The following is a 13,821-nucleotide window of genomic DNA, read 5'->3' on the forward strand; positions in this document are numbered from 1 at the left end:
CTGCAATACAAAAATGGCCACTAACTTTCATCCCCGCGTGATCTGTGTTTTTACCTAGATTTTATAGCTGAAAACAAGCATGTATCCTGTTCGGATGAGCTAGAGCAAGACTTTTTTTGAAGTTCTTCTTTCAACAATAGCAAAGATATCCCACTATGAGGAGTCAAGTCAGAATCAGGGGTTGTGATAAGCACGTGTCTGATCACATCGATCAAAGGAAGACTACATCAGAGTAGTCATAATTCATAATTCATTATAGTCATATTTTGTATATTCAAGCATGTGGTGATGTTTTATATTGTTTCTTTGTTGTGTTCTCCTGTGTAGTTGAAATATATTGAACAAGGATTGTTGTAATAGTCCTAAAAAGCCACGTGAAGCCTGAGCTGAGGCTTTCTTGAGTTTGCCCTACTACCTTCAGAGTCGTGTTAGCAAAGAGAGGTTCAGGGACCTGTGTCTAGCCAGTGTTGCCACCTGATTGTCTCTCACTCCCATGGCTCCCCAGCTACTCTCCCCACACCCCTTTACTGCTCACAGTGTGGTCTGTGGGGCAGGGTACCCCCTGCTTGTCCCCTGTGGCACTTTGTGTACCAGACCGCGGTGCTGTGCATGCTCCTCACTATCCCCCTGGAGCTGCTTTTCTGGAAATTGGCAGGAATTCACTGCCATCCTGGCTTTGCCACTCATCAAGCACCTTGGGAAGACACTGAGCAAAGGTTATTCAGCAGCTCAAGCACAGAGATTTTGATATCTATGTTTTAAAACCTCTAAACCACCGATCCAGCTCCTAATAGAACATGAGTCTGGGAAGCTGTGTGGCTAAAGTCCTAGCATGATTTTTTTGGGGTTGTAGCTACAGCCATTTTGTAGGTCTGTACCTACAGAAGACTTTATTCAAAGAGATTGAATGTAGAGAGAAATTAGAGGTGGCTACAGTGGCAGTGGGCGTTTTTGGGGCTTTTAGTTTTCTCCTGATGTTACAGGAAATAAGCACAGGGTCAAACCAATCTACTGATGATACTTTCAATCTGGTTTTTTTTCAGCTAGGGAGACAGAGTAAAATGCCTCAGAAATGGTTTCTTTCTTGTGGGACCTGCAAACAATACAGACATTCTTGAAATCACAGCTATCTCATCAGAGCACTGTGAGAAAGCCAGAGAAGGACCAAATGATTAAAACAGGAGCTGTTGTGGTTCCCACAGTCCATTGCCTCTGTAAATTGTGTGTAGTGCCTTCACAGCTGAGAATTTATATTGCTTAGGAGATTGACATAGTCTCTGAAGTGACTTTCAAGTAATGTTAGTGACCTTCTAACCCTTGTTAGCACATTTCTTTGGACTCTGAGTTGATAATCTTGCTTAAAATTTCTCACTTCTGTGAGCAATAAGTGGTGGGCTTCAGTGATTAGCCTCCCTGGAGCCCTACTATGTTCCTGTCGGGCCTTGGTGTTAAAAACTCAATAGTTGCTAATATGAAAACTACCTAACATGCATGAGAAGAAGACTCATTCTCTGTTTTAGAAGAGGAATCCAGAAACTAGATTATTTTTTGCTAACAATTTTTTCCAGTTGGGTTAGAAAAGAAGTGCAAATCAGCAAGTGCAGTGAAGGGGAAAAAAGAAAAAAGAGTCACCTTAGAAAATAAGCATCCACTAGTCCTCAAGCTAGAAAGCAGCAGGAAATATTGGGAAAATAACTTGTTGTAAGATGTCTGATTTATCAAAGCAGTTATCTGCACAGCATGGAGAAAACAAGCCCTGTGTGTGTCAGCTCTGGGTCTGGGTGCCTATGCCAGTGGGTATGTTTGTGTAGGGAGAGAAAACACACCTATAAGAAATGTAAAGAATAATGCTATCTGTATTACTGACAACAGAAAGAGCATAAACAGGAGATAAACAGCTGTCTTTTTTTATTAAGGACTGCTGCACATTTGCACATTTAATGACAACATGCACATTGATGGTGGAAAGCTGGTCACCGGGCTCCTTTGGAAAAATACAAAGGAGTGACTTATTATTTTCAAATAGAAATTCAGAACTGCAATGTGCCATAGAGTGGATGATCTTCTCCAAATCAGTTACTGCTCTTCAACATGCTCAGTCTTTCAAATGCCTTTTTTAATGGTTTAAGTAGCTATTTCACTTACTCTGTGATGCAGAGCTGTGTGAGGTCCCCAGCCAAGTGCCACGCACTGGGCAGTGATGAATAGAAACATTGCAGGGAGGAAGAGAGCAGGGCATATGTTTTAAATTAAAAGGAAATGCAAGGGAAGTGATTTGCAGAATAACAAAATAAAGAAATTAAAGCTCCATTCCATAAAGTATGTATTCTCACCCTCCTGAACTGGAGCAATTGTCATGTTTCTGATAGGTGAGGAATGCTTGGCTGTTGGAAGAAGACGTCTGCCCATAGGTGCCGTAGTCACTCATTACATATCCTGCCTAATATCTTAACCACTGGAAATCCCCTGCCTGGGTTGGCTGTCAGAGTTACCTCCTCAGTAAAAGAGATTTCTTTATTTAAAATGTAAATGAAACATTGCAGGCCTGGATGCAGCTGCAGGGAGGTGGGGAGGATCTCATAGGAGCTCGTGATGCTGTGGGGCCAGAATCACATGGGCAGGACATGGAGATGTAATGGTGTGAGGATGTGGCACCTGGACTCCTTGTCCACCCTCAGGCCTTGGCTTTTATAACATGTGAGCCTCCAGAGTTTCCCAGTCATTTAAGGAAACAGAAAGAACACAGCTCAGCCCTTCCTTGTAAAGCCTGATAACACAATAGAACAAAAATCCAGTGTGTTTTTCCTGGTTTCCCCTTTGTTTTTTCATACATGAATTTTATGGATATAAAGGTGAGCAAATTTGTACAAATAGAGCAAAGCTACCTTTTTTTTTTTTTTTTTCTCCTTTCAGGATAATCAGAATGCTTTTCACAGGTGAATTTTTTTCAGTTTAATATAGTCTAACTTCAAGCATGACTGATAGAAAATTAATGCAGCATAGTCCATACCTAAAAATACCAACACTTCCTTTGACTATATTAAGGCTCAGGAAAAAAGCATTTTAGATAAGATCTACCTTTGGTATTTCTGTGATTTCTATCACTGTAATATCTAAGCTTATCACAATATTTTAATATACTTGTTTCCACATGCTCTGTTGGGAGGAAATGATATTATTCCTGTTATCACATAGTGGGAAGCATGGCAGAGGTTATATAACTTGTCCAGGATAGGGAAGCAAATGTATTGAAAAACAGACATTGGAGTCACCCTTGCTCTTCTAGGGGCAAAAGCCCTCTCTCCTCAAACAGCTTTCAGAAAGCCTGGGATTCTCATCCTTTTTTGAGTAAATATCAAAAGCAGCTTATTCAAAGTCAGAGCCCCCTGACGCAGAAGCCTCTGGGAACAACCTGGACACACATCAGGCAGATGATTTGTCCAGTGGGTGTCACTGGGGCTACCAACACACTGCAGCTTTCGTGGGTTGCGCCCAGGTGTGCAGAAAGCTGCACCACGGTGCTGACTCCAAATGCACGAGAGGTGACACTGCAGAGACAGTTGGTGCAGATAACAACATCAGTCTGAGCAGAGCTGATTGATGCTTAAAGTCTGCCTTGGTTTAATAACTCTGCAGCTGGCAGAAGGATATCACTGGGTACAGTGCCTTGCTGGAGGGTGGCATCTTTCAAAAGGTACCAAAGGGTGTTTACACACTTCAGTAGAAACATGGATAATGTTTCTTTTGGATCTTTTAACAAACCCTCTTCTTGATGCCTACCTTAGTGGTCTCTTTCTGTTTTTCAGTACTCAGCCATCAGTATTTTTTTTTTTTGCAGTCCTCTTACAACCAAATTTTGATTTTTCCCTTTAGTCCGTTCTTGTTTTTGGCTTACAGGGCAAGTACAAACCTTACACAATTGCAGACATCAGCATTGACTTTCCCCCTGGTTTCAAATTTAACCTATGCTGGAGATTGTCCTCTCCTCTGGACAGCACTAAATCTTCCCTGCCAGAGATAACTAGTCCTTGGGGCTCATAGCTGTGCTTCTGCAGAGAAAAATGTTTTGCCTTTGGAGTAGACTAGATTGCACCACAAGGCAGGTAATTTCAAAACATTTTCGAGGAAAGCATCCCCTTGGGGCCACCTCAAGGCCTTCATGGGTAAAGGACATGAGGCAGCATGTGATGCTATCAATGCCCCTCCATTATTTTCCCAGGGAACAAAGCAGCAAGGCTCAGTGGGGACACGACCTTCCTGGGCTGCAGCTTGAAGGGGTCATTGATTAAGGGGAGAGGGAAAAGGAAGGGTTTTTCTCTGGTTTTCCTTTTAAGTGTGTAATTGAGGGGATTTGTCACAGGCCAGCATGGAAATCTCTGTGTTGCTGGCCCGCTCAGGAGCGCTGTTGGCCGGCCATCGGCTTTGCGAGCAGCGCATTAAGCTGATGCAGTGAACAGGTTTTTGTAGAGAGAGAGAAGTGCTTTGCTACAGTGCTGTCTTTACTAATGTATATTCTTCTGCTTTCCATCCAACAGTCAATGAAGGCTCAGGTGAAACCAATCAAAAAGAGACATCGACCTGTGACATTTGCCAGTTTGGGGCAGAGTGTGATGAAGATGCAGAGGATGTTTGGTACAGTAATTTGCTCTACTCTTCTATTTTAATGAATGTTGTATTATTTAAAGGTACTGTGGTTTGGAAAGCATTACAAATGTTAGATGCTCTGTTTTCTGCACACAGAGATTCATCTCTAAGTGACTAAGGTGGTTATCACTCTGAAAAAATGTATTTTGGAACATGCACGATTTAGACCAAGTTTAGAAACACAGTTATCCATTTTGTTGCCATTATAACTTATGTTATTCCATCTGGGGTTTTATAGCTTCATACTTCAGTAAAAAATAGAATTGGGAAAAATAATTGACCTAAAGCTTTTCCAGTTAAAAAGTATCATTAGTATTATCATCATGTTAATTCATGTGTGGCATTAGAAAGGCTGGGAAATCTGTCTCACTTTTTCCTATTTTGTTGGAGTTGAAAACCTTGCCCTCAATTGCTTGAAAAAATGAGAGTGTACATTTAGATGTTTTCTCAATGTAAATGGCTTTAATTTTTATTTTTTAAAAGGGGTTTCAAAATTATTCCGTTTTTTTTTATTTTAAACCTTAATTACAAAAGCTGAAGGGAAATAATTCTATCAACTCAGACTTTTATTTTTCATTTTGCCTAGGATATATGCAAATTTACAATAAGCCAACTCTGAGCTAATAATTTCATTGTGATTTTGGAACAGCCAATAGATCAAAAAGGTCACTATTCACAGAGCTGTATTTCTAACACTGCCCTAATGCCCCACCTCATGTTTCTCTCTAAGTAACTAAAACAGATTTAGAGAGACAACAAAATAACCATGCAAATGTCAGAGCTGGTGTCTGGGTGGCGCTTGTGAAGCTGTGGGCTAGTGGTGGCTAAAGGCTGCATACACAAACTGGGCAGAGAGGTGTCAGTAAAACACTGAGGCCAGAGCTCCAGTGGGGAGAACCAGAGTGGGACAGAGAGGAGTCAATAAACGATGGTCAACACGATAGCTGGGCCCAGTGTTGGGCAGCTGAGCCCACCCAGGCAAGGCATCTGTGCACCCTTGGTCAGGCATGAAAGTAGGAACAGTTCTGCTGTTGAGTGAAGGAGCTCAGGAATATGGTCATGGTTATCCCTTTGTGCTCTTTTTGGTTTGGTCTTGCCAGCCTCTGAGTAATCTCTGGTTCTAGTCCTTAACAAAACCTCGAGCAAAAAAAAAACACTGAGTCCTTGCTCTGGCTTCAGTCATCAAAGGGAATTGTGGTGTTGAAAAACAGGAGCAAGGTGCATCATGGTTATAGGTTTCAGTAATGTAATGAAATTTGTGAGTAAGAAATTGCCTAATGTTGACTTTGCTTAAGAAAATTACCCCAGGTGTTATGATTTTCATTGTCTCCTTGACTGGTTGTCCTTGAGAGCTTTGGTGGTGCAGTGTAGAAACAAAACCACGGTGAAATTAATATATCAAAATTCACAGTCTAGTGCTCATGTTTTCATAATTAAGTGTGCTTCCAAATTGGAAGGCAGGAGAAGAGAGGGGCAAGGAATAAAATTAGCTACAAGATAACATTATTAATCATAAGCACTGAGTAGCAGTGTTTATTTTTTTTCCAGAAATAGCTTGGTAAAACTGCCTGATCCAACTTACCCCAGTGTTCCCACTGCAGCTTTTGCACAATCTAATTCCTCCCCTTTGAAACAGGTTGGCTTTTACAGAGCAGCAGAGTGATGGCAGGAGCTGAGGTGCTCAGTCTTTATTGACAGGCACTCTTCCTGCAGGGGAAGGTGCTTCTGGGGGCAGGAAGCAGGGCTGGCACTGGGAAGATGCTCCCAGACAAACTGTTAGGAGGCAGGAAAGCCAATTCCCATCCAAAAACCCAGACCCCATCTAAAGCCTGTGAAAGGCATGCTTTGAAGTAAGCAACTTCAGATGCCTAACTGAGCTCTATTTTCCTGTCCTTGCTCCCTGATTAGTCCTGGATAAGCATCTTCCTAAACAGCCTTCTGGCTGTCAGCTTTTCATTATTTTTATTTCTAGAATAAAAATAGCGGACTAATAGTCTAGTGGACTAACTATGGAGGTTATAGATCCCTCTTTCCAATATATGTTAGTTGAATGTTCATGTTTGGCACCAGAGGCACATGTTGCCCCACTCCCCTTGCCAAGAAGTGTCAATTTATTATTTGTTCACTATTTTTATGTGGATCAAGTACCAGATGTAAGCAGGGCTCCTTTAGCTCTCTCACCTGACTGATGAGGTTTGTAAAATCTAAATGGGGCCAGCAGTTCCTGGTGGTCCTGGGACCTGCTATTGTGGGATGTCAGTCCCAGCTGCAGCAGTGAATCCCTGTCAGTCAGGAACAGTCTGAGGGTGCAGGGCCAGTGCCTGATCTGCTCCAGGTGAGAGGAATGGTAGCAGAGCCAGACTTCAGAGGGCTGGAGATGCAAGGCTGGCTGTTTGCCTACTATTTCTAGGGTGCCAGAGTAGATCAGAAAAGAGAGCACAGGTGTGATAGCAGATGTGGTTGGGCTGCTGATGATTTAAAGTGACAATTGACATTCTTCTGCATTGTCACAGTCTATATTTTGCAGACCGTTATCTCCAGTTTAACTCTTTCTTTTTTTTTCTTTTTTTTTTTTTCTGGTTATTCATTGCCAGTTGTCACTCATCTAAATTGTGCTATTGTGTTCTGTCACCATTATTTTTAATTCTTTTTATTTGTGAGAAACCAATCTGTTAATGGCTTGACTCCTGGGATTCTAATGGGGGGGTTGGCACACAGAAGATTACTTGAAGGGCTAAGATTTGTGTGAACATTTTCTGGAAAGTGCTGAGGAAAGGCAGGAAAGAAACCTCTGTAATAACAGGTTTTCCATGGCATACCGAAGCACACATGTGTTATTATCCCATTCTGCAGTCAAGTATCATGAGAGTGAATGCAATTTGGCATTCCATTAGTGAATCTCTTTCTCTAAGTTAAAAACAAAGACTGTTCACTTGAAAGTCTTTAACATCTTGCTGCTTTAATATGTGAAAGCTTCTTGTCACTAAGAGGATCGTGCATTACTGGCATTATTCCCACCTTTAATGCATTTTGCACCAGTGGGCTTCATGAATATTTAAAGCAGGGCAGTGGCTACACTCTTTAGCACGGGGTTGCAATCTATTGGTAAATCAGACATTTGGTGTTGCTTGCTTTGGGTTTTATTTCTGAGCTGGCTAAGGAATAATTGATTTTGTAAGACAGGGCTACTCAACATAACACCCCGAGAGATATACTTAAAAGGAATTGAGGAATGAGGCGTAACGTTTTGAGCCATGGTGTATTGCTCAGCTCTTCCAAAAAGCATCTCTGAAACACTCACTGTACATAAATAGTGCTCACCAAATGGAGTGCCTGCTCTCTGCTGTAGTGGCTCAGTGTCAGTGCAGAGCCACGTCAGAAACCTGGGCTCCAGCATTAATCTCCTCCTTGGGAGCCACTGAGCAAATAGGAGCACTCCCTACACTGGGCAAGGCATGGTTTGGATAAATACTGGGCAGCTGTTTCAGAGGTCCACTAATATGTCCAAAGTGGAAGGAGATAAAGAATAAGAAAGATCCTTTGGTTGAGTTTCCAGTTGGAAAATGCTGACAGTAGAGAGGATGAGAATATTTTCTTAAAACGAGATTAAAGCCTGCAAACCTCTGACTTGCAGAGTTAATCAAAATCAAAATGATGAATTTGGGTTAAATATACATACTTTCCCTTTGCGTTCCAACACCAGCAGGTCAGCCGGCAGCAATGCCCACAGTAATGTGCAGGTTGCTAGCTGGAAGGCAGACACACAGTGGTGTGCTCAGGGAGAGCTTCCCCTACAGCCTGGCAGTGTCCAAGGAGGGGAGGAGGTCTCCTCCAGAGTGCTCCTCTGCCTGCTCCTTCCTCCCTCTGGGGGCTGCAGGTGGAGGAGAGAGGCAGCAGCTCCCTGGCAGGAGGTGCCTGACCCTGGAATGGGCCACTGGAGGGTTTGTACCAGAGATAAAAAGGTGCCTGAATGCCCCTGCTGCTTCCTGCAACTTGGTCCCACTCACCCCAAGGACTTCTCCCTGGCTGGCAGTGGAGTATCATGCTCTGCAATAGGCACTGTGCTCGTGGTAGGAAACTTCCTTCCCTCCTCACAAGCCTGGCCCACAATGGAGGAGCCTTTTCCATTCCTTGCAAGTGGACAAGGATCCCACTGGGCAGGTTCAGCTCAGGAGAAGATGCTGAAGCCATTCTTGAGGGTCTCTGATGACCCCAAACTGGGACTTGGAGGCATCCAGGCCTGGAGGAAGGAGCTGGGCTTGTTCAGTGTGTGGGCCAGTGGAAAGGAAGGAGGGCTGGTCCCAGGTGTGCTGTGCCCCTGGGTGGCATTCCCGAGTGGCATTCCCAGGTGAGGAGGTGACACTGCAGGGTAATTACAGCAGGTCCCTGTGTCCTGTGCCTCTGTCCACGTGACTGGGACAATAAACTCCACTCACCCACAGCAGACAGGCACATACACAAAAGGTATTACAAAGGTGAGCTCTTTCAGTCCCTCATTTCATGTTTTACTGCCAGTCACTGGACCATTTAGTTTGGGTAAATGCTCCTATAAGGCAAGCAAACAGTCAGAAGCATGTGAGGAGGGTGAAACCACATTCTCATGCAAATAAGAGGCTCTGTAAATGGGAGATATCTGTGCAAATCATGCAGCTGCCATCTGCAGCGACCCTTGCAATCAATACTGCCCCAACAATCAATATTTATCTTTATTATTGTATAGAAAGAAAACATAAAAGAAACTAATGATTTTGCCAGCTTCTCCATCCACACAGCAATTAGGTCAGTCAGCTTTGGGTCCCTTCCCCCTTCCATCAGTTGCTCTCAAGCAGAGCATTTGCAAACAAGATGCTGTGTACTGCTCTCAAGTACTAAAAGGTGGTTTGAAGTCTCACATACATTACACGGGTATTGGCTGCTTCATGTTCAGCAGTGTGTATAATAACTATGTGTGACCTACTTGTTCCAGATGCAGAAACAACGAGCTGCTTTAACATCTGCAATGTCCCAGGCATTATACAGTAGATATGCTGCTGTTTTCTGCTGCTTTTCCTTCTCTTCTAGTGAAAATATAGATCTGTGTTCATAGCTGGGCATAACACTTGCACATACATGTTGGACTTGTGCTCAAATAAGCACAGGAATGGAATAAAATCATTAAAAATGCACAATACTGCAAAAACTTAAATTTCTGCTTAACTTGAGATCATACCTAAGGCATGAAGTGAAGCTGCTGCTGCTGCATAAATCTTCACATGGAGATTAGTAGTCATGTCTAATAAGAGTCCAGGCAAGGGTTTGCAGAGGGAATTAAAGGCACTGGAGCACAATCTCTGCATTGCACAGCAGCAGCTGACCAAGCTGACCAAGCAGGGTGCACCCTCTCACACCCATGTCACTTATCTTAGCCCCAACCTGATAGCAGAGCTACCTCCAGTGCCTGCCCAGGAATTAGCCCACTTCTGTTACCTGGTGATGTTTCATGTGGTGTGTGTTCTGTGGTTAAAAGATTTTGAAATAAAAGGAAAGCAGCTGACTTCCAGGGAAACTGTTGAGGTAAGTGTAGGGACACCATTCAGTGGGTTAAGAGTCGGCAATACTGGAAAAAATCTAGCCTAAGCAACTGAAATTAGTCAATGAAGCACTTGCAATGAAAGGCAAAATGTGAGGAGTATTAGAAAAAGCAAGATGATGCCTACCCATCTGTATTTTACATTTTAGTTACAAAGCCAGCTCTAAGAAGGAGCCAGGTTGGAGGCTTTTCTAGGAGGCTGCTCAGCCAGATACTGCTGCCAGGAGTATGAGAGCTGAAGAGAGAACCCAGCCATGCTTCTTTATTTGGGACTTGGGAAAAAATGCCAATGAGACACAAAAGGTGGAAAACTAGCAAAATACAAAATGGTAGCTTGAATTGCTGTCCACAGCACAAACAAGAGCAATATTGCAGCAACTCTAGCTTGGTGAAAGATTTGGCTTATTAGAAACCAATGCCTAGACATCATGTTAGGGTCAGAAAATAAGATCCCCAGGTGAGCATTGCATGAATGCCATGGTTCCTGTCAGGTTTCTCTCTGGCAAGCTGCTGAGGTACTGTAGGACTCTTTCAGAGGGCACTTTCAACCTAAACTAGCCTAGGTGTAAAAGTGACTTTGTTCCCAAATATATGTAGGGAAAGATCCCCACAGCCTTCAGAAAGACCCTAAATCAAGCCAAAAATAGGTGGCTTTCCTCTTTCTGAGAAGGAGTCTGCAGAAAGAGCCAGGAAAGGTATGGAAAAAGCAGTTGTCTTTATCTTCAGCAGCCCTTTGAAAAGCTGTGGTCTAGTTCTCCAGAGGAGGAGGAGGGAATGAGCACCTTGTGTTTCTAAACTGATTGCACTGCTAGTGGCCTGGCTAGAAAGGTATTGCTTGGAAAAATGATGGCTTGTTTGGCCAGCTGGTGAAATTGTTGTACTCTACATATATATTTTCTGGGTTTAGTTAAAAACAGCCATTTTTCCCAGTCAGGTGAGTTTCACAGAATCACTTTACCATCTCTGCATCCTTCATCCTGTGCCAAAATAGCCTATTTAATTTTGAAGTGAGACTGATTCCCAACTCCTTTAGGATGATGGTTGGGAGAATTTGACCTTTCTCTCTGTTGAGTCAACACAATCCTTCAGAGGCATGTGTTCATTTGAGTAAGTCCTGCCTTTCCAGATTCTCAGGATTTATTTTCTTAATAACATGTTTAAAAAAAAAAAACAAGACTTGTTTTAACATAAGCCAAGATTGTCTGGAGTTACTTATACTTCATAGTGTTTTATTACCAATACACTTTGGAACACTCTGGTAAATAATTCAGCCTACACAAAGAAATTGGCTATATTTTCTCTATACATCGAGGAAGTCTGTCGTGTAGACTATATATCATGGCTCTAAATGTTCTCAGATAAATGCAAGCCCACATTGTATTCCATCTGTACTACTCACCCAAGCAGGTTTTTAAGGACCCTATATGACACATCCATCTCTTATCCAAAAACTAGAATCTCTAACATTTGGTTTTGTAATAAAAATGACATTTTTTATCTTTTGCAATTACAGCAAAACCTGCTGTGTGTGTCCAGGGAATAATACTCTACACAATCATAAAGCTTATAGATCTTTCTTTTCCTTGTGCTCCTCTTTTCAGATGCTCACCCAAACTTGGTTTTCAGAAGGTGAACTTCCAACTTAGGAAGTCAAAGGAAGTTATCCCACTGACTTCAGTGAAACAAAAGTTCTTTCCCAGTTTTATAACTATGGAGTAACTTCTCAGTAGCCTGTGGAGCCTTTTTGCTGGTAGAAGGGAGAACAAACTCAGTTGGAGTGTGAATGCTCTGTCAGTCTTACAGGGCAAAGGAACAACTTGGAAATTGTGATGATAAAAGCAGAATTTGCCTTACTGACTGCTTCAATTGCTTCAGAGCAAATATTGATTTGTGAAAAGCCAAAAATAATTTCTGAGATTTTTGGGGGGTTTTCATGTCTTACCATGCCACGCTCTCGTAGGAGCGAAACACAAATTCTTCTGAAATTCAAGGGGAGGAAGGCTTGTAAGAAGCACAGTCATCATTTCTCTTTGCAATTAGTAGTCTGTCAGCATTAGAGTTGGGGAAGAAATCGGAAATAATTTCGAAAGTGTGGCTCAGCACAGACCGATTTTCCTGTTAGGTTTCCTATCTCTGTATGTGTGTGGATGGGAGACATGGAGAGGTGAGTGGTCAGCAGGGAGGAAATATAAAGCTGACTTGCAATTAGTCCAGCTGGCTGTTTGCTGAAGAGTGGGGAGGAGCTGCAGTGGCGGCAGCTTGGGGAGGGTTTTGGGGACAGTACCCAAGGGGGGAAGGGAGGATGGCCTCTCCTGCATTCCCTCTGCCTTGCTGGGGGGCTGGAATGGCTCACCCAGTGTGAGCAGGTGAATTAAAGGTTGCTGTGCCAGGGGCAGCTGGATGGGCTGGCACCATTCAGGTGGTGTGGCTGTGGCACTGTGTTAACACTGCCCTGCCCCTATACCCATTACAAAGGTGCGGCTGAGTGTGTGGCTCAGCATTGTGTGAGGCAGCAACAGCATCCCTCTCTCTTTTCAGGCAGTGTCTAGATACACCATATACATATGACAGCATGGTGGAAAGTCACCATTTCATGTGTCTAGATCAACAGGGGAGCAAATGAACCCACGGTTTGGGGATTTTTTTAACTCCTCTGCCGCCAGCTATGACCGGTGTAATCGGTCCTGGGTAGGAAAGTGTCCCAGCCTTTTGAGCACATGCCTTGATCTGCACTGGGAGGAATGGCTTTGGCAGTCTGTTTTGTGCTCCTGCTGTTGTGAGGACCACCCAGCTCCTGCTGCTTTGTGAGAGGGACACAGGAGGGTCCCTCTGTGCCCTGCAAGGGCAGCGCTGTGCACGGGTGCTGCCCTGAGCTGTGTGAGGTTTGCTTTGTGCCCCCACAGTGATGTTGGTTATGTAACCCCATGGCTGGGAGAGCCTGGGCTCACCAGGCTGTGAAAGTGCACATAAGGGATGATAATATGGTAATGCACATCAGATATTAATGTGCATTGACACATAATCGTCTGCGTACATCAAGGCATTACAGCATGAAAGAGCAAGTGCAAAGGCCTTGCAGAGCGACGTGCTTTTGCACCTTTCTTCTCCCCCTGTTCTCTCTTAGCCTCGTTATTTAAAAGTAAGCTTCCCTTCCTCCCTGGCCCCCCATTTAGGCAGAGTCATCCCCCAGCAGTAAGGAGAGCGGTGCCTTCCTGACGGCCTATTTAGGCGCAATAAAAAGCCGATTGGCCTAATGCGCAATCAAGAAAAGAGTGACATTTATTGCTTTGGTTTTATGATGCTGTGAACTGAGCAAGATTTGGAGCCTTACAGTGCCTTCAGGGGGCAGGAGATCACCAGCAATGAATTGTATTTATACCTTTTCCAATTTCCTACTAGCGTTTTAGCAATAAATAGACTGTGTTGTTATTGAGTTTTATGTAAGTATGTTTACAAAAGCAGGAATACAACTTTGTAGCTCGGAATTACATGTGTTGGCTAAATAGATCAACAGAGAGAATAACTATGTAAAACACTTGGAAAGCACTTACCAATTTATTATCAAATGTCTTAATGGAATGCTTCATCTCTTCCATCCCACTTTATGT

At 43.3% G+C, this 13,821-nt stretch overlaps 1 protein-coding gene across 1 annotated transcript in view; it reads left to right on the forward strand.

The window, feature by feature from the left end:
• TMEFF2 (transmembrane protein with EGF like and two follistatin like domains 2) overlaps nucleotides 1-13,821 on the forward strand; it is a 125,301-nt gene that overhangs the window by 67,849 nt on the left and 43,631 nt on the right. The window contains exon 5 of the mRNA XM_063162488.1: nucleotides 4,536-4,632. Coding sequence (XP_063018558.1) covers nucleotides 4,536-4,632 — 97 coding nt within the window. The remainder of the gene's footprint in view (nucleotides 1-4,535; nucleotides 4,633-13,821) is intronic.

Source organism: Melospiza melodia, chromosome 8, assembly GCF_035770615.1.
Source record: "Melospiza melodia melodia isolate bMelMel2 chromosome 8, bMelMel2.pri, whole genome shotgun sequence".
Classification (NCBI taxonomy): Eukaryota; Metazoa; Chordata; class Aves; order Passeriformes; family Passerellidae; genus Melospiza; species Melospiza melodia.